Genomic DNA, 21058 nt, shown 5'->3' with positions numbered 1-21058 from the left:
CGGCACTCTTTATGAATGTTGAATTTGGAAACATAACATGGATGTTCCCTAAACAAAACAAATGAATTATATTGTGAACAATAAACCTACAATAAATTCAAAATGATATATAGACATTTCTGTCACTTACTATATATAAGGTAACACAACTAGGCCTATATGTAAAGCAAACTGTGAAAGATGAATAATTAACACCATATAATTATAATCTATATAGATTATAAATATTTAATCCATTTCATCCACCTTTTTCTTCAACGCGAAAGTAAGCCTATGGGTGAGTTAACGATAAAACTGTTTGCACTACAAACCAGTGTGTTCATAATTAAGATAATACATTAATATAACATGGTAAGACACACTAATTTGCAATATTAAGTAGCAAAATGAGGTGTTTTGTACAGATAAAAATAGCTGGAAGCAGATGAGACCGGAAGCCGGAACCATAAAATTTACAAATGGCCACGCCCACTCTAAAAAAAAAAAAAAAAAGTGGATAGATCAGTGTCACAACTCGGCACCTTGTGTACCATCTAGAATTTCCCACTTGTAAATATATGACTTGGCTTGGTCATTTGTGTGCTCGGAACTCGTAATTATGCCATTTCCAAAAAAAGCACCTGAAGAGCACATTAATGGCTGTTACTATAAACACTGGTTGTGTAGTAGAAGTGGTCAGTGAGACGGTAATGATGTTTGGCTGACTGTTCTCTAGATGTCTGTGAATGAGCATGGCTGCTGCTGTTGACAGCAGTTATGTGTCACAGTGGTTGACACCAATGCAGATAGAGATTTAGAATTAAGCAGGGCATGAGGCTCTAAATTCTCTGTGTTCAGTACTGGCACATCCAGTGCAGGGTACAGTGTGCGTGCAGTCACATCTTAAATAGCACACAAACCTAAACGGTCAGTGTCATGCCAAAAAAATTCCCATCTGCCTGGCCAGTGAATGTTAATTCTTTGTTTGCTTCCTGGAATGTATCTCAGAATATTTTTTTCCATGCTTGCCTAGCATATTTAGAATAGCATGCCAGTGAGTGTTTATTAGAACAGGTAAAGATTGATTGAAGTGGTAATTGCGCACAGCATGAGTCACGTGACACTTTGTAGCTTGCCTTTCCCCTCGTTCAATCTGCCTACACGCCTGCACAGGATATCCAGAGTCTTTTAAACCCATGCTTGGTTGTTTTGATTGACTGTGGTAGCGAAAATTGATCAGTTCTGCCTGAGAGCTAAAAAAAAATGCATCAGACCTCATCTGTCACTTATTTTTGTAAGCCTAAACAAATATTACGCAGCCATCATTGTGTTTTTGTCAGTGATCACACAGGGCACGGGTAATTATCCACCCACTCACATGTAGGCCATTATACTTGATTTGGACACTGCACAGAGACTGTTTTCATAGCATGGCGTCAAATACCGAAAATGACGAGCGAGAAGCACTAGGACCCAAACAGTCCTTCAGAAATGCTGCCAATTACAGTGTCAAAGTGAAAAGCTTTTTGGAGAGCAACCGGGCTATTACTAAACGACATCTGCTAAAGATGTCTGACACAGGGTTTGAAGTAAGGCATTGTACAGGAGCTCCATATTTAGTCTGGTGACGACTGGTTTGTACGTGAATGCCTGCTCATAATTACACCTTGAGTTCTGAGTGCTCTGGGAAGTGGGATGTAGGGTTTATTGAATGGTATGTTCAATGCTTTGCTTTTTCAGTCTTTTCTCTGTGTTGCTCTTAGAAGCAGTCATTAATACATTCTCAGAACTCTTTAGTCATTCTCAACACGACACAAGGACGGTCCATTTTAACCAACTAAATTCAGTGTATAAATAACACACACAACAGTTTCTTGCACTCAGTGGTATTTTAGCCACCAGAGCTGACAATATAGTCAGAGCTGCTTACTGAAATTCTTAGCCTACTGAAATGTACAGAACCATGGTGTCACATCCGTTCGCTTTTAAAAAATTACATCAGTTCTTCGGTCTAGACTGAACAATGGTACACTTCCACACTATATGTAATATGAAAGATTCTACACACATTCAACATTTCCTGTCTTGATTACTGAAATGCCCTTTTCATCAGTCTAGTCAACACAAACAATGCTAGACAAAATGGCAGCCTATATCATCTTGTATTACAGTAAGTGCAAAACACTCCTCTTAACCTTCACAGCTCTTCAGAGCCCTTCCCCTTTTCATCTGTCTGACCTCAGTTACTTGATTACCTGCTTAAACTGAGCCTGTAATAATATAATATAATATAATATAATATAATATAATATAATATAATATAATATAATATAATATAATAATTATTGTTGATGTTATTTTTCAATTTTTGAAATTAGAAATTATTATTATTATTTTTTTTTTACTATGGACAAATATACCCAATATAAGCCAGGTTAAAGCTTCTGTAAACTTTCCAAAGTCATATTGTCCTCCTTACAGGAAGAACTCACCTTGGTGAGGTACCATGGGAAAATACCATCATAGTTTTCTGGAACACCAATTTTAAGATGAGCAGTCTCAGAAAGCAAAATGTTCTGAGACAGCACCTAAAATGGAAAGCAATTAATTGTAGAAGGCAAATCATGTTGAGTGATAAACATTTATGTAGTCCACACAAAAAGGCAAACTAAGAGAACTTACATTCAATGCAATAAACCAAGCACTCAGAGATTCCATCGAGACAACAGCAGCCTTCATGCTTAACATAAAAAAACAACAACATCATTTTAGCATGAAAATGCCCTGCTTGAAAAGTTAAATCTATAGATAAATCTAAGTTACTATATGAGACAAAAACTGACTAAGGGATTTTCTTACTTTTTACCAAAGTAAGAGGGATCATACAAAATGCATGTTATTTTTTTTATTTAGACCTGAATAAAATATTTCACATAAAACATGTTTATACATAGTCCACAAAAGAAAATAATAGTTGAATTTATAACAAAAAAATTTACATACATTTAATTCTTAATACTGTGTTGTTACCGGAATGACCCACAGCTGAGTTTTTTTTTTTTCATGATGTCCCGAACAGTTAATCTGCCCTCTGTTCTTCAGAAAAATCTTTCGTGTCCCACAAATTCTTTGTTCTTTTTAGCATTTTTGTGTATTTGAACCCTTTCTAACAATGACTGAACAATTTTGAGATTCATCTTTTCACACTGAGGACAACTGAGGGACTCATATGCAACTATTACACAAAAAAAAAAAAAAACAAAACAAAACAAACAAACAAACAAAAAAAACGGGGATTAAGAGCCGGGGGGTGAAAACTTTTTGAATTTGAAGATCGGGGTAAATTTAACATATTTTGTATTCTGGGAAACATGCAAGGATTTGATATTTAGGTAGAATAAGAAAAATGTACACATCTTCATTGTTCAAAAGTTTCCACCCCTGGCTCTTAATTCATCATTTTTCCTTCTGGAGCATCAGTGAGCGTTTGAACCTTCTGAGAAAAAATGGATCTCAAAATCATACAGTCATTGTTGGAAAGGGTTCAAATGCACAAAAATGCTGAAAATCCAAAGAATTTGTGGGACCGGAAGGATTTTTCTAAAGAAGGGATACCATTCAGGTAACAGCACAGCAACACAATATTAATAATCAAGTGTATGTGAACTTTTGAACAGGGTTATTTTTATAAATTCAACATATTTTCTCTTGTGGACTATATGTAAATGTCTGTTATGTGAAATATCTCATTCAGGTCAGTACTAAATAAAAAACAACATGCATTTTGTATGATCCCTCTTACTATTTATGGTATATTATATATAATATATCACTTTGGTAAAATAATTCCTGAATGCACCTTTAAGAGAGAACGAAATAGTCTTAGAGAAAGAATCAAGCGTGCCATCAGACAACTTTTCCTTCCAGTTAATGTTAAACTCGAGTACACCTCATTAATGTAACATCACGTCAGGTGTCGACTTACTTTTTTAGCCTACGCTTTTTCGGGAATAGCTACAGGATTTCAGATAAAGTTTTCTTCTTCTTCTTCTCCAGTACAAAACGTGACCATAAAACAAGCATATCCGTCAGGTACCCGTTTTACAAAACATGACATAAATACTGTGCGTGCTGTGCACCCAGAGATCACATAAAAGAAAACAAACAAAAGTCTATTGGCTTCTCTGCGATTACGTCGGTAAAGAAAGAAAAATAAATGAACAAACTATCTACACGCCTTAGACAGAACTAAATAGGCCTAGCGTTAGTCTAACTATTAAAGAAACTCAATAAAGTCCCTTACTGCAATCAGTGATGCAGTTGTTTTAATGCTGGATAAGGCTATAACGACGCAAATCATTTAAAACGACAACAAATGAGTGGACTTTGACAGAAAATCTTAATAGTTCTATTGATCTTATCACACATCGTTTAATAAAAGCAGCTCTTACCTTCAGTCCACACTTCCCGTGAGCGAAATTGCGAATGGCTTTAAGTGTTAGAAGAACATTGCATCTGCTTTGTATCTGATTAATGATTAGCTTTCTTAATTAGGCTGAGAAAACGTTTAACTACCGTGTTTCCTCCAATTACACAACTGACTAGCAAGTCCCTGGCTTGCATATGTATGGAGGAATAAATTACATGGTATAATAGTCTCAAGTCTGAATGTGCATTTTGTGTTTGAAGTAAATAGAACACCATGCAAATTAACATTGTATTTTTTTTTTTATTATTTTATTATAAAACAAATTGTAAACATGTAACAAAATTAACAACTCAATAATATTAAATGGCATTAAGTGCAAATCAAACGTTTTTAAAAACAGCTCACAACACATAATTTATTGCTTCTATGTCGTTTGCACACGGAGCATAGATGTCAGAATAACCATATCAGACTTTTTAAATTGAAACATCCCATTTATATTGCCTCTTGCCCTATACCCCACCCACCCCCCAAAAAACCACAAACTTCCTAGTTGAGTGTCTTGGCTGAGTTACGAACCTGCGCACTCAGTTTCAAGTAACATTTGATTCCATATGTTATTTCAGCAAGAAAAATGACTTGTGCTCATCCCTTAGACATCTGATACAGCTAAAGTCCACATAAGAAAAAGAACCAATTTCTTTTGCCTTTGTGCAAACACACCCACAGCTCCCTTAAGGGAACATTGTGATTTGTGGATTTACCTCCTATTTACATGCGCAGAATTTGACAACTATACATATTAAGGCAGCAAAACACAGAGAAAAAGTAACAGAACAATAAAAAGCCTCATGCCGGTCAACATAATCAACATGATTTAGTCAGTTTTGTTTCATATATATAATCTCTTCTCAGTTTACAAAACAAGTTCATATTTGTCTGTACAGCTAGATAGTCCTTATATTAGCATGAAAAACACACAGCTTCTGGTCGTGGGTATCAGAGGGCACATAAGTCCAGTTTTTCATAGCACTGACAGGTCGTGACAGGATTTGGACTTCTGTCTGAAGGCCATTTTCTTGTTTTTCCGGGCCACCATGCGGCCCAGGAAACGTTTGGCCTTTTTGCTGATGCTCTCACGGCGCTTGCAGTTGGCCATGCGCCGGGCGTTTTCTTCCTTGCTGTCCTTGCGCAGGCGGATTTGCCGGACGATGCCCTCGAAGAGGTCACGCACATTGTGATGCAGGGAGGCTGACGTCTCAATGAACTTGCAGTCAAACACAACGGCACAGGCACTGCCCTCTAGAGAGACGGGGAAACAGAGACGCACGTGCAGGTGAGCATTAACTCCATTACCAGAGGGATGAAAGCTACGTGTCATTATTGCTATGCCTCCTGGCTGTTCCTCAAAGCTCAGGAGACAGAAGTACTTTATCCAAAACATCTCTAAACACAGTCTGCAAAGTAAGTTTCTATCTGCCATTTTTAAAATAAAGCAGAAGGAGGGTGAAATCTTACCATCCACAGAAACTTCCCGGGAACGCACCAAGTCACTCTTGTTTCCAACCAGGATGATAGGGATGTTTTCCGACTGGCGAGCTCTACGCAGCTGGATTCGCAGCTCTGAAGCTTTCTCAAAGCTAGACTTGTCTGTCACAGAGTACACGATGATATAAGCGTCTCCCATACGCATGCACTGATCTTTCAGCCACTGGCTGTTATCCTGTAGGAATAAAATGAACGGTTATGCATTGCAAAGTTAATGCTGATCATAACTAAACATAATCATTTTGTTATATATATATATATATATATATATATAAAATCAAGTTAATTTAATTTATTTTAAACATTTTAATGCTTTTATTTATTTTAATATTTATTTAATGTAGTTAAAATATTTTAACATTTATATTAAAGTTAATAATTTAAATATTTTTAAACATTTTAAACTGTAATATTTTTATTGTAATATAGATTTATGCTTAGTTCATTTAAAACAAAAATAATGCCCATTGCTTACCTGCTCCCATATGTCATAGAGAAGGATTGACGTCTCCTCATCATCAACCACAAGAGATCTGTCATATGTGTTTCCTGAAACGAAGGTAGAATACATAATTACACATCTGTAACGTTACACAAGCCTGACAATCAAAAAAGCACCACATCACCTAGACCTTCCAGAAATGATTAGTCTGTAATAAATCACGGCATTTACCTGTTTCCTCGCAGTCGTTACTGTCTTCAACACCTCCAAATATTCTCGCCAAACTCGACTTCCCAACGCCGTGCTCGCCCAGGAGGACCACCTTGTAGACCTGGCCGTCTGAATCGCTGCCGGACGAGATGACCGAGTCGGAGGAGTCGGACACGCAGCTGTTCCTGTGCTCCTCTACCTGACTGAAGCGCATGAGGCTGGACAGCTCGGTGGGTTGAGTTTCGGGCATCGAGCGCAGCTCTCGGTCGTCCACCGGCATGCTTCTTCTGTGCAAGTTCTGCAGGTGGAGGGGAAACGGCATGCTACCTCTTCTCTTATCCATGTTCCTCAACTTGTCTCCTTTGTTCAAAGTCATGACTCCAAACCTGTCTGTGTAAAACTAATATTGTAACAACTGTAGGGCTACTGTATAATGGCACTTTAGTATAAACTATACCTAGAATAATAACAATAATACCAAGAGGAGTTGAAAAGATACGAAAACATGATACTTACATGTGATTGCGGCTATAGCGTCTTCCGTTTAATGCCAAAATTCCAGTTATTCCGTTTTACTCCGTTTTTCGTCCGCTGAGGGTTTCGCTTATGAACTCTGATGAGACGGATCCCTTATTTATGCGAGTGAGTGACGTCAGGCCGAGGGAGGGCTTGCCTTGGAGAATCACGCGTCTTTCTTATAGTAGTAACATCATTTTGAGGGAGGGAAAGAATCCAGTGCGTGTGATTCACAATTCTGCGAGGGCGTCCGGCAGAGAGGGTCTTCCCTCCCCTGCGCGCGTAACGCACGGACGACGGGCTGAATCATGTTCCGCTTTTACTACAGCCATGAAATGCGTTTTTCATTGTATGTAGGTAAAGCAAAGGCGTATCGTCCGAACATAACAAAGGCTTCGTGGATAAACAAAATCAGGGTATAAATATTTTTATTTATTTATTTATTATTATTATTTTTCTCTCCTGCCGAAACAGACATCTTGCTAGTTTTAACTGGTTTGAGCTGGTCTTTCAGCCTGGGCTCAGCTATTTTTTTATTATTATTATTTAAAAGGCAAAACAATGTGAAAATGCTGGTGAACTGTAAGATACAATACCTAACCATATATGGTAAATTATGGAATTTCAGTGGACATTATATATAATTTTAATGTCAATTTATTTAGAAGTAAAAAGCAGGAATTCCCCCATATATAGAGGGGGATTCCCAAAATTCCTTGACCAAACATTTGTTTGGATTTTAATAAATATGTTGTACACTGGGGTGTTTATTGTATGTTACAACATTATTTCACAGTCGTGTTTTTTTCTTTGTTTGTGTGGTTAATTGTGCTCTGTAGTGTGATTATTGGTTTATCTGAGCTGCTGGAAAGGTCAGATTTGAAAACATGTGGCTTTTGATTGTGCTGTACAGTAACATGATTTATTGGCTAAGACAGGTTGGTTAACATTAACATTATATGAAGTCACCTAAATGTCATCACATCATTTTTGAAATATCATCATTTTGCATTTCTATAAAATTCACTGAATGACAGAATTATCCAGGACCTGCAATTTACTCAAGGCTGTTTTTGCTCAGTATTCAAAAGGTATCACTTGAAGAGATTTTCTGATTAGAATCACAATTAGTATTCAGTGTCAGATTATGATTTATTATATTCGTTGCATGCTAAAAACACCATCCTATAATTTTCAAGGGCAAAATTTCCCTTTCATTATTGTAGGTAGTTCAATGTTGCCATCTAGTGGTATTTGATAGGTATTGTCAGGTACAGGCACTTACCAGCAGGTGTATCAACTAACCTGTGTCTGGCCAATACAGTTCTTCCTTATTATTCCCTAGTGATAAGAAATAAATGTCCACATTTTTGACAGTCATTTAACAGCTGATTGTATAATACTGCATATTGCACATGACAAATTCTTCGTGTTTTGTCAGATCTGATTTTTTTTTTTTGTACACTCACATGTACAGATCGTTTCTGTGAAACAACTCGAAATGATTTTGAGGTATCATGCATAAATATTTAATCCATGCTAAGGTAATTTCAGACTTCTGTCGAGGAGGTTGATGTATTGTGACAATTTGCCAAAGTTATGGGATTTCTATAATCTTCTCTAGCTGCTAAAATTCATGTCCATTTTTCTCACATTTTTTTTACACTATAAAACAAGATATGGTAAACATGCATACACACATGTACAAAATGTACCGTTTTATTTAGACAAAATGTGCTTTATTTTTTGTGCTGATGTCTCCCGACATGTCCTTTCTACTTTCTACAGCTGCACGGAAATTTCAAATAAATAATCATGACTTAATGAATTTATATTTAAAGTTTGGTATTAATTTTCATGACCGGACCAAAAAAGACTTGCAGCGTTAGCTAGTCTGGTAATTTATAAAAAACAAAACTATTGAAAAAGAGTTCTATTATGTGAAATAGTATCTATCATGCATTTTTAATGTATGCTAGTGAAAGCACTTTTGTGACTTGAAAGCCAAGCAAGTGTAATTTAAACAGAATCTGCAAACTACTGTGCTTAATATAGTATCTGTGTATCATCACTGTCTTCTGCCTTGAGCTTAGACAGACTATTACCCTTCAGACTTCGGAAGACAAACAAGTTTTAATCATAACTTTACAACACAGCTCATGTATTAAAGATTACCATTTTCATAAAGAAATCATGTGAATCTTGTCATTCCTAGTTTGATGAGTATCAGCACTTTTTGTCTCTCAAAATGCAATATAGAGTGTACTAAAAGTACATTGTGATGACGGTAGACTCTAAAAAAATGCTGGGTTATTAAAAAAAAAAATAATAGGGTTCAGCCTGTTGGGTCGTTTTATTGGTTGCTTTTAATATTAGTTTTTCTGCACTCTTAAAAAAAAAAAATTTACCCAAATGCAATTTCAGTTAGTTGGGTCATTTTATTGGGTTATTTTTTTAATATGTTTAACTCGGTGCTGGGTAGTTTTTTTGTAACCAAACTGCTGGGTCATTTTAAACGGGTTATTAAATATTGGGTTATTTTTTTCTGCTCAGCCACTGGGTTGAGCCTGTCTCCAACGAAACAACCCAGCTGCTGAGTTACAGTCAGAGCGCAGGCTTTTTGCGTCCTCTACAGGCGAGAGCGGTTCTCTGCGCAGCCAATTGGGTGCACTTCTTCAGCGAAATAAAGGTTTGTATGCATTTTATTTCATTTATAAAGTCTTTACTGTGCTGTTAATTATGCAACATACAAGGACGTCTCATATTTTTGTCCATGGGTGTTCTTGCTTAATAACAAATGTTCATTTTTTGATTATTTCTGTTGCCTCTATAATATTGTGTGTGATTTTTAATTTCCAGCCTTTTTTTTAAGCCATTTTAAGCCAGCAATAAAATTATTTTTAAACAATAGTTGACTTAAATAAGACAACATTTAACCCAACCAAATTTTCCAAGCTGTGTTGTATTTAACCCAGCATTTTTTTTTTAGAGTGTAGCTAATTCTACAGAAGTTACTCTGTCTATATTATAAAGCATCTAGTGTAAAGGTAATGATGTATAATGATATATCCATATACCAGTAAAGCCACGTATTTGATATATCTGTAGAAATTAAAATTTTATAAGACAGCATAGAAATAGCCTGTATTTTTTTGTTCTTTCCAGTTTTTCAAAACTGTTACCTCTTAAAGGAGAAGTCCACTTTCAGAACAAAAATTGACAGATAATGTACTCACTCCTTGTCATCCAAGATGTTCATGTCTTTCTTTTATCAGCCGTAAAGACACTATGTTTTTTGAGGGAAACATTTCAGGATTTTTTCTCCATACAATGGACTGATATGGTGCCCCGATTTTGAACTTCCAAAATGCAGTTTAAATGTAGCTTCAAACGATCCCAAATGCGGTTGTAAATGATCCCAGCTGCGGAAGAAGGGTCTTATCTAGGGAAGCGATTGGTTATTTTCATAAAAACAATACAATTTATATACTTTTTAATGTCAAATGCTCGTCTTGTCTTACTCTGCCTGGACTATATGTTCAGGCAGGTTCATGACAGTTAGGGTATGTCAAAAAATTCCCATCTCATGTTCTCCCTCAACTTCAAAATTGTCTTATATCGCTGTTTTACATTTTTTGTTAAGGGTGTTTGATCTTTTTGGCATGTTTACTTTGCAAAGACTAGGTCACAACTTTTGCAGTGATGTAGGATAATTTTGAAATGATTTTTGAAGTTGAGGGAGAAAAAAACGATTGGAGTTTTTCGACATACCCTAACTGTCTTGAGCCAGAGTACACAGAGTTAAAGGACTGCAAGGTAAGACGAGCGTTTGAGAATAAAAAGTATTTTAATTGTATTTTTTAAATGAAAATAGCAGATTGTTTCGCTAGATAAGACCCTTCTTCCTCGTTTGGGATCGTTTACAACTGCATTTGGGATGGTTTGAAGCTACATTTAAACTGCATTTTGGAAGTTCAAAATCGGGGCACCATATCAGTCCATTATATGGAGAAAAATCCTGTAATGTTTTCCCTCAAAAAACAATTTCTTTACGGCTGAAGAAAGAAAGACACGAACATCTTGGATGACAAGAGGGTGAGTACATTATCTGTAAATTTTTGTTCTGGAAGTGGACTTCTCCTTTATTCACTTATGCACAACTTAAGAAAAATGGCATTAAATAAGCAGCTGTGACTTAAATGCACTCCTCTGCTCTACAACTGTCCATAGAAAAATACTGTTTTTTTATGGCTAAGTGACTGAACTTTTTTTATTAAAAAAACAAAACTGATTTCACATAATATATATGTATTTTTACTGGCAAAAAAAGATGTACAAAACAAAGCAGTGCAAATTAAAACATTCTGACCAATAAGAAATTTCTTTGAAAAATCCACAAATTTCTAAAAGTAAAGTCATTTTTTACATATTCACAAATATATGACAATTTCAGAATGACATTTCTTTCTGTATCCACGTACTGCCAAACATTGTTTCTTTTCCTGACACATTTTTAAAATCAATTATGATGCATTTCTCACTTACATACTAACAAGTCCATCTGAACTGGTGCTGTTTGTTGAATACAACACTAGAAAAAAAGAAGTTAAAAATAAAAATGCTGTGCTGTTATTATCACTCAACTCTGGCTTGCCTGTAAGAGTTCAATCCTGATGTGTCAAAGGACCAAACAACAGCGGCAGGATTCTTGGGATCACACGGTTCTGGTGGACAGACACTGGTTGACCACCTCCAGCAGCTGAGAGTTCTCCAGAGCTGCTGCCACTCTCTCTTTGTCTGCAAGCTGCTTATTGACTGGAGGAGGAAAAACAAAAGTGAATTTTTATTTTAAAATGAAAACAGGGTGCTAAAGGAATAATTACGTTAACCCAACCCTATAAAGCCTCCAGAATAATATTTGACACTATCAAATCACTATGCAACATCAGACTAAAGTGTGAACAAGTCAAACGATCCTGAACTGATTCTCACCCGCAAAAAAACAATAACAATAAGGCATGTTACGTACTGCCATAATGACGTAAACACGGAAGTGTTTACACATTCATTTTTAAAGTGATGTGCTGAGGAAGCCAGCAAATTTATGAGCAGGTGACATGGAGAAAGAAAATTTTAAATATTTACCACTAAATCTTTTTTTTTTATCTGTCTTTCTTCCTAAAGCGTGTAAGCTCCATTTCATCACTAAATGATACTACATGAGCCATAAAAGCCTGATGTATCAAATATCATAAAAACATTAAAAACCAAGAGCATACGTCTATATTAAGTTTTTCCAAGACATTTTCTGCGCTAGAGCCCACCGGCTCCTAGTATAAATGAAACATACACTGCATGAGAGTGTTGAGCACTCTGTGATGTTCACATCACCGCATTCTGGATACGAATAAAACATCAGGTCATACAGACTATCCTGTTTTCTTAAATTTAAATCTAGATGAATTCACACCAGCCCTTGAAAACCTCTATGTGAACATACTCGCCCAAAAAAAGCGCAGGGGACGAATTAACGCGTTATAAAAAGTGGCCCATGACAATAACAGTTGCTTTATTAAAGTAATGTAACTTATTACATTTGATTACTTTTTAATTATTTTTCTAAATTTCTAATATTTTCAACTCTTAATCATTTTAAAACATTTAAACCAGGCAGAGTTAACCTTATAGCAGCACTCAACACTGATTACTGTCAGACTTTCAAAATCCTTCATGACTTGAATTAAGATTACAATAAGTAAGGGATAATATACTTCTATATTTTGCGATAACAACTGGATGGATGTACATTATCCCACTTATTACACAGCTGCTTGCCACAAAAGTAAATAATTAGACACAAAACACTGATCTGAGTTGAAATATTTGAACGCAAAACTTCCATGAAGAAATCAGTTGCCAGCAAGCGGTAAATTGACAGAATTAAGAAATTGTACACATAACACTGAATTGAGATTTAAAAATGTATTAGCTAACCAAACGCGAAGCTTCCATCAAGGAAAAACTATCAAGCATACAGCACTGACTTAAGTTGCCCGGATGAGTCTGTGTTATTAGCTTTTACCAGTTGTTATCAGGGAATAACATACCTTGAAATGTCATGACTGACCAATCAGAATCAAGTGTTCCACAGAGACGTGTAATAATTTAATTTAAAGCAAAGCCACCACAAATTCAGACGTAACACTTTGTTAAGTACTGATTTAAAATCATAAGAAATAAGAAATAGTTTAATAGCTATGACACTGGTTTTAAAATCAAATGTTTGGATAGTTATGACAGGAAACAATGGCATCTAACAATGCCTTGGAAAAAAACAATTAATCTTAAAAACTAAAGTATATGCATAAACCCAAATAGGAAATAAAACATATTGAATAAGCATGTGTTTATTCTGTCCTAAACTCCTGAAGCACTGGCGTCTCTTTTTAGAGCAGTCAATGCAATTTATAAGTGTGTATATGTGAAAAAATTAAGAAGTAACCCCCTTTGTAATGATTAATATTTTCAAAAGTAACTGTAATTTAATTACACATTTTTCTCAGTAACTGTAACTAATTACAATTACATTTATTTTGTAATTAAATTGCGTAATTCCCTTACATGTAACTAGTTACTCCCCAACACCGCCCATGACTAAAACACATTTGCAAATCTTTATTTTTTGTACCTTTTGTCTAAAGGTACATTAAACTATTCCATTTTCAGACTTGAATTTGCATACTTTGTATGTATTTATTTAATCATGACAGAATTGTCATTTTTGAGTCCCCTTATAAAAATTAACCATGGTTTTACTACAAATGAACCAAAAAAAAAAAAAAAAACATGCTATAGTTATATTATGGTAACCACAAATCAACAATGGCTTTGCTACACTAACTATAGCTTACCCATGGTATTTGTAGTAAATCTGTGGTTATACAAATGGTAATTGATACACTAAAAAACATGGTAACTACACTTTTAATATAATGAAACCATGGTTAATTTTCATATGGGTAAAATAACTCTTTAAACATGTTCTGCCTTGTACAGGAACTTACCTGCATCCTCTGAGGCATGTGTGCCAGGCGTGATGTGAACATCAATCTAACAACAAAATGGAAAACAAACAAACAAACAAACAAAAAAACACAAATTACTTTGATGGGAAATGCAAAGCCTAATGTAAGCGTAAATGTGTTTGGCTGCTCAGTAAACTTACCTTAAATCTGTCAGGAAGGGAGCGCAGGAGCTTGACTTTGATGGACAGGCCAATGAGTGTGGCCATACTGCAGTGTGGGATGGTCGGTGTGAACTCCACAGACACCGTGCTCTCCTCATCCTTCACCTGCTCAGGGAGAAAAACAGTAAAACGATAGATAGAAAAACAGATAGATAGATTGTATAGATGCTCGCATTTCAGACTCACATTGACGCGCATTTGTTCCACGACATTCAGCTCTTCGAGGGACAGTGGATGCTCAGGGTCACTGATAGATCTGATCAGATGTATTAAACGAGTTAAGGTCTGATTCAAAATGCACTGAATGGGGTTTCTGATTTAACGCAGTTTCTAAGTGTAACTATCATCATGGCAGTGCTGACATGTCAACACAGTTGTGTGGCTGAAGCTAAATGTCGTGCTTTCAAAGGATATCGAAGATCTCCCTGTCATCGATGGGATCCGCTACATCCTCATCTTCATCAGTGGCAGTGAGGAGTCTTTCCCCCGATCGCTGAAATATCAGAGGATTGGCGTTTTCTAGTCGAGTTCCCCCTGACATTATTACCTCCTCAGCGAGAAATTATAATACAACTAACTGTATTGCTAGATAACGTAGTCAACTCTCCTAAGTTGCAAACAAGCTAGCCGGAACTCACGATAAAACCGGAAACAGCATACACTCTTTTCAAAATAAAAGTTTTATTTATAAAAGTCATATACAATGTTCAATTTAACGGCACAAATATTACTACTACTACTAATAGTGATAATAACACAGGGGTTTTAGCTCCTTGGTGCCAAAATACTTAATGATATAAATATGAACGATTTATTTAACAGTTTATCTGCAAAAAAAATAAAAAATAAATAAATTTAAAAAAATAATGTATAAATAAAAAAAAAAAAAAAAATAATGTCTTTAACTAAGAGGGTTGAGAGTAAATTTATACAGCATAACGTAACTAACAGGAGAAAGCAAAACTCTGTCTTCTCTTAAAATTGTTACATTTTTAGGTTAATCGCTTACATTTTAAAGCAGTTTTTTTTGTATTCAAGAAAAAAGAATGAACATTACAAAAATATTAACAAGTAAATCGAGATATAAAATACAAAATATTAAAGCAATCTTATACAGTAAAACAGAGTTCTAAAGGGAGAGAAACAAATTTATTAAAAAAGTAAATAAAAGATAAAATAAAATAAAATAAACAAATAATATATATATATATATATATATATATATAGTTGCAGCGGGTGAGCTATATCAGAAAAGAATTTCTCCATGAAATCTAACAATATGACATTCTTTTTATTATTAATTTGCATTAGAGACTTTTTCAAAATCTCCATTTCAGATAAAAATAAATTACACTTTGGTATGCATTTCGCAAATTTCTGTTTATGAATATAATATTTACCTTGTAAAATATAAAAGTTAACAACATACTCAGTCATTTTACTTTTGTGTGAATAAGAACAAATCACATCTTTTGAAGAAAGCATATAGTTGACATTTCTTTGCAGAAATAGAAAGGCACTAACATCAGACCAAAATCTAAGAGACAAATCACAATCATAAAACAAATGACACAAATCTTCCTCATTTGCATTACAGAAACTACAAGTACTGTCAATGTCCATGAATTTAGAAAGAGCTCATTTACATGGGTAAAGTTTGTGAAGTATTTTGAAATGCACCTCTTTAACTTTATTCAAAATACAGAATTTATAAGGATTTGACAAGGGTGTTTTCCAATTAATATCAGAAATTTTTGCATTCCTAAAGAATTTACCTCTAGGTGAGATTTTATGTTTTGATTGAAAAATGTGTCTAATATTTTTATTATTACAAGAGGAAGAATGTATTGCAATACCATCAATCTTTAATTCTGGAAATATTACATTTTTAAGCAGTGTTCATCACCTTGATTAAATAGTGAGGTCAGGCTACTGGTGAGCCAGTCAATGCTTATTCCAGTTAGAAAGAGCTTTTTAACCTGTTTAACCCAACAGAGACCTGCTTTCGTTCTTTTACCAATCAGCATCAGACCAGCATGTATGCATAAATCTTCGGGTAAAAAAAAAACAGCACACAAGGCCTAGCAATCCTAAACCAATACAATTACAGTGAAAGAGTTTAATATAAATTTTCTTCTTTGTGAGACAGCCAGCATTTACTTGTATATGTGACCCTGGATCACAAAATCAGTCGTAAGGGTCATTTTTTTCAAAATTGAGATTTATACATCATATGAAAGCTGGATAAATAAGCTTTTCATTGATGTATATTTTGTTAGGGTAGGACAATATTTGGCCGAGATACAGCTGTTTAAAAATCAGGAATCTGAGGGTGCAAAAAAAAATCGAAATATTGAGAAAATCGCCTTTAAAGTTCTTCAAATAAAGTTCTTAACATTGTATATGACTAATCAAAAATTAAGTTTTCATACATTTACAGTAGGAATTTTACAAAATATCAATGGAACATGATCTTTACTTAATTTCCTAATGATTTTTGACATAAAAGAAAAAACAATAATTTTGACCCATACAATGTATTTTTGGCTATTGCTACAAATAAACCCCAGCGTCTTAAGACTGGTTTTGTGGTCCAGGGTCACATATTTCCTTGCACAACAATAAGTACATTTAGATATTGTGCATAAAATATGAAGTATGTTTTTTATATATATTTAAAGATTTGTACGCCAGTATATATATTAAAGAACCATGCCTATATATAGTATATATATTAAAGAACAACGCAATCTATTGAAAAACCAATACTGTTTTGTTTGCTTACAAACTCCTTATTAAATGTACTGTGCTCATTTGAATTGTGTCTTATTATACAGTAGCGTTATGGCATTCTGAGATTAAAACAACTTCATTAGCTACCATAGAGAGCACATTTGCTGTTTCTTACGAGTTACAGCTTCTTGATATGAGTTTTCCGTTTCATAGCTTTCATAACATTTTCCTTGTTCTTAGAAGCCCTGGCATTTTGAGAATGCAGTGTGTGCATTATTAAATTATAGCTCACTATGGCACAAATTTGGCCACTGCTTCAGTTCATAATGAGTCTCTTACTGAGATGCTGAATCAACCACACAAATGATTTATAGACAAAGAGATTATCAAGAGAGTCACATGTTATATTTAATGGACAAGTGCTTTCATTTCAGGCTCTTTTCCAACCAGCGAGACTATAAATCTGGCACCATTGCTCTGCATTGGCCTGTTAAGAGATTGCCATTCAATCCACTGACAGCTTCTGTGTGTTTCGGAGAAGGTCAAAGGTTAACGGTATAGGGTGATAATTAACAGAGGAATTTATTTATGCACCACAACCCCATTCTCTTTCCCTTTCTAAACTCACTGAGGTGCTGGTATTGAGCGATGCCTGCTGGGTGAAATGTTGCTTGCAAATATGCTTTCCCACATATTTGCATGATATGCACATTTAGTGTTATTTTCAATAAAACTGCACTTATTTCCATCATTCCCACCACTATTTCAAAAATCTGACATCAAAATTAAAACTCTCATCATTATTTATAAATGCTTTGATCAGGTTTTCAGGACTTGACTTAATAAATATTACAAAATAAAAAGTTGAGAAATTGAAAAAAATAATGACTTATGCCTCTCTGAGATGATCCCACAGTGCTCTGCTTTCTCTGCTATTTGATGTAACTCTCGAGAACACACCTTCTGCCTGGTATAATTTTCAGAGAGAGGATAGTCTCATGTCAAGTGGAAAACTCTGACTAGTGACAAGCGGTTTGATGGCTAGAGCAGGGGAGGGGTGAGATGAAGCACAATAAGCTCTACATGCTAATACACATGAAGAGGTTCAAGAGTTTAAGGTCTACTAGTAGGCAATGTTTGGAGAACTTTGGCATGTCTCCAGATAGCAAATGACTATTTTTCTCCACAGTTTAACCCAGCAGCCGCTCTCAGAAATGTCCCGATTCTCAAAGATATCTGAGTGAGGGTGTGAAAAAAAGAGTCTTTTTGAGGTGATTTAAATTGTGTCTTAGCGTCTCGGTTTATGTGAGGGCAACGCGGCAGCAGAAATGCTTCTGACGCCACAAGGGGACAGTCTTGCCACATGACAACAGCTGCCATTTATTCATCGTGACAAGGACTGCAGCAATCTGCACTGAGTTTAATGCCAGCTGATAGGAAAAAGCAGATAATCTCTGACATCGTTCTTTCATTCTTCCCTCATTGGTTGAACACAAATAAGAGGATTATTTAAGGTGCTGTGAAAACAGACTCAATTTCTTCCTACAATACCAGAATCAGATCCACTGTTGGAAAAATCATACTCTTTTAGTATCGAGATTAGTATTGTTAAAGAAATCTAGAGGTGCTGATGACTCTAAATATTCCTTTTAAACAGAATGTAGACATACTTCTCAATACCACTTAATTTAACCAACAAACATGTGACCACGTGTTCCTGTTGCCTTTAGCTTGCTAAATTGGGGTTTAAAAGACACTCAGTGTTATTGATTTGACGGGACTAACACTATCAAATAAAAACAAAGCTTGAACTGAATTGAATTGAAAAATAACAGCTGCTTTACTGTCTTCTGGAAAGCTGCTTTTTACAAAATCAACACTGTTTTTGAAATGTATTGAATTAACACTGAGCTGATCGAAATGAATACCCTTTTAAAAAAACAGCATATGCTGGTTAGGTGTGCATGGCATGGCATGGCAGCTGGTTTGAGCTGGTTTAAGATAGTCCTGAGCTGTTATAAGATGTTTATGAGCTGGTCAGTAGCTAGTTGCTTAGGACCAGTTTATGTAGGACAAGCACATGACCAGCTTAAACCAGCTCATAACCAGCTGCCATGCTTCAAAACATACCTAACCAGCATATGCAGTTTTTTTCAACAGGGTAACCATACTACTGTTTTCAGCTGAGCTTCTTATTGCTTAATAATTATAATATATATATAACTGAATATAACTCATTCTATGGAAATGTCCATTTTTCTGTCCCTAGCCTTTACAGAAATATTACTTTTTCTTGATGTTTTAAAATGAAACAATATGTTATTTGAACAGTTACACCTAAAATGGCAATATTTGTTTTTAAATTAATTATATAGAATTACAAGCACCACAGACCGCTCGTCCCCACAGAGGGTGCTTTATTTTGAGATCGAAAACATGTTTTTCTACCATTTAAAATATAATAATGTATTCATAACTATCAAACATATGATGTAAATGGCATAAAATACTAACTGCTGAATAAATATTATTTAATATATTATAAAAGTAGCGGCCCCCTGAAAAAAAAAAAAAAGTTTATTTTTAAATAAATATCACACTGATGATATCGCTTGACTTCCTCGTCTTATTTCCTAAAGATCTATGAAAAAAGGCCCATGTTAAGTCCACTGTCTCTTTCAGTTATCAGAAATGTTCTCATTTATGTCATGATTTCATAAACCTTTTAATTGAAGTCACTGGTATGACCTACTTTATTGTTAGGGAACTGCAAAAACTAGAATACAAATGGATTAAACTACTTAATTTAGTAAGTATACCATGATTGACAATATGTGGTTTGGTACCTTGCATCAGCCATTTTGTAAAATGCATTTTTCATGAAAATTGTCACTGGTGTTATCAGGTCTTATGTCACTGCTGATTCATTGTGTCACTGGTGTTACTGTGTGTGTGTTTTTTTTGTCACATTAAATAAATAAAACATAATCTCCTTATTTCTTGCATTTTCATTATTTTTCTGTAATTCTGACGACATGTGCTAAAAAAATGAGAAATAATATTTCATAAAAGCCATTAATATTGCCAAAAAGGTAACACCAGTAACAAAAAATTGTACATGTGATCTTTAAATAATTGTACAAAAAAGATAAAAACAAAAACAAAAAACATTAAGCTGTCATTTATATGTATTAATAAAGTCAAAAGGTAATCTAAGTGTGGTCTAAGTTTAAATGTTAAAAAAAGAAAAACATTTTAAGACATCTTGCCATATATACCAAAAGTGGACATTCTGTAGAATGAAACTTGATGACTTCTACACTAATTAACTAACTGACTTAACACGGAACTGACTGACACTGTTGTCTTTAGAATTTGGATGAAGTTTGCATCATTAATTCTGTATCTTGTTTGTTTAACACCATGAACCTGCTTTGAGACACTCTGTATTGTATAAAGCGCTATAAATAAAGGTGACTTGTCTTAACTTGACACATCAGGACCTTCTTGAAGGTCATCTGACTGTGCCCCATCGAGAGTCACGACCCTTGTATGAGGGCCAGGAATAAAACTTGAATCTGGGCCTGTCTTGTTCCTGTTGAGTGCTTTTGACATTTTAAGTGCAAGTTGGTCTGTCATTCTGTTATAATAGGAGAAGTTTTTCAAAAGTTTACAGGGAGAGAGCTGAAAATCCTGCAAAAAGCTTTTTTGGTTGTGATAAATAAAGAATGAACAAGCGAGATATAACAGGTATGAGGCACAATAGCTGACACAGAGTAAGTGGGGGACACATACAATTTTAAAATGAGGGCATAACTAGGTAGGAATCAAGTCATGGATTACAATATCATTGTCAGGGTTGGTGAGCATGAGGGGGAGGTATATTAGTGGAGAAATGTGTGCCACACAGATACTAACCCAACAGTACTGACCTATTTAGCTGAACGCTGCCGTA

General features: G+C 35.0%; 3 protein-coding genes across 6 annotated transcripts in view; all 3 read right to left on the bottom strand.

Annotated features, from left to right (window-relative positions):
* cdh16 (cadherin 16, KSP-cadherin) overlaps positions 1-4550 on the bottom strand; it is a 50125-nt gene extending 45575 nt beyond the window's left edge. The window contains exons 1-3 of one of the 2 annotated variants that reach the window (XM_051115549.1): positions 4431-4550; positions 2662-2719; positions 2472-2567 (exon numbers count right to left, since the gene is read on the bottom strand). In XM_051115549.1, coding sequence (XP_050971506.1) covers positions 2472-2567; positions 2662-2718 — 153 coding nt within the window. In that variant the 5' untranslated portion in view covers position 2719; positions 4431-4550. Of the gene's footprint in view, positions 1-2471; positions 2568-2661; positions 2720-3964; positions 4046-4430 lie in introns of those variants that run through there. The other variant, XM_051115550.1, reaches the window with a different exon arrangement.
* Positions 4551-4708: 158 nt separating this feature from the next.
* rrad (Ras-related associated with diabetes) lies at positions 4709-10362 on the bottom strand. 2 transcript variants are annotated; one of them, XM_051115551.1, is made up of 5 exons: positions 7125-10362; positions 6630-6994; positions 6432-6505; positions 5927-6131; positions 4709-5710 (listed from the first exon to the last, which is right to left on the bottom strand). In XM_051115551.1, coding segments are annotated over exons 1-5 (924 nt in total). In that variant the 5' UTR covers positions 7127-10362; the 3' UTR covers positions 4709-5432. The 2 variants fall into 2 exon arrangements, with proteins under 2 accessions (XP_050971508.1, XP_050971509.1); XM_051115552.1 differs by having other exon boundaries at positions 6630-6998; positions 7125-10361.
* A 1053-nt stretch (positions 10363-11415) lies between these two features.
* ciao2b (cytosolic iron-sulfur assembly component 2B) lies at positions 11416-15021 on the bottom strand. Of its 2 annotated transcripts, XM_051113754.1 has the most exons (5): positions 14785-15021; positions 14557-14636; positions 14350-14475; positions 14189-14234; positions 11416-11939 (listed from the first exon to the last, which is right to left on the bottom strand). In XM_051113754.1, the coding sequence occupies exons 1-5, from the start codon at positions 14909-14911 to the stop codon at positions 11839-11841; spliced, it is 480 nt and encodes a 159-aa protein (XP_050969711.1). In that variant the 5' UTR covers positions 14912-15021; the 3' UTR covers positions 11416-11838. The 2 variants fall into 2 exon arrangements, with proteins under 2 accessions (XP_050969711.1, XP_050969710.1); XM_051113753.1 differs by having other exon boundaries at positions 14350-14636.
* Positions 15022-21058: the final 6037 nt, after the last annotated feature.

Source organism: Labeo rohita, chromosome 7 (genome assembly GCF_022985175.1).
Source record: "Labeo rohita strain BAU-BD-2019 chromosome 7, IGBB_LRoh.1.0, whole genome shotgun sequence".
NCBI lineage: Eukaryota > Metazoa > Chordata > Actinopteri > Cypriniformes > Cyprinidae > Labeo > Labeo rohita.
This window is presented reverse-complemented; position numbering and strand designations above follow the sequence as displayed.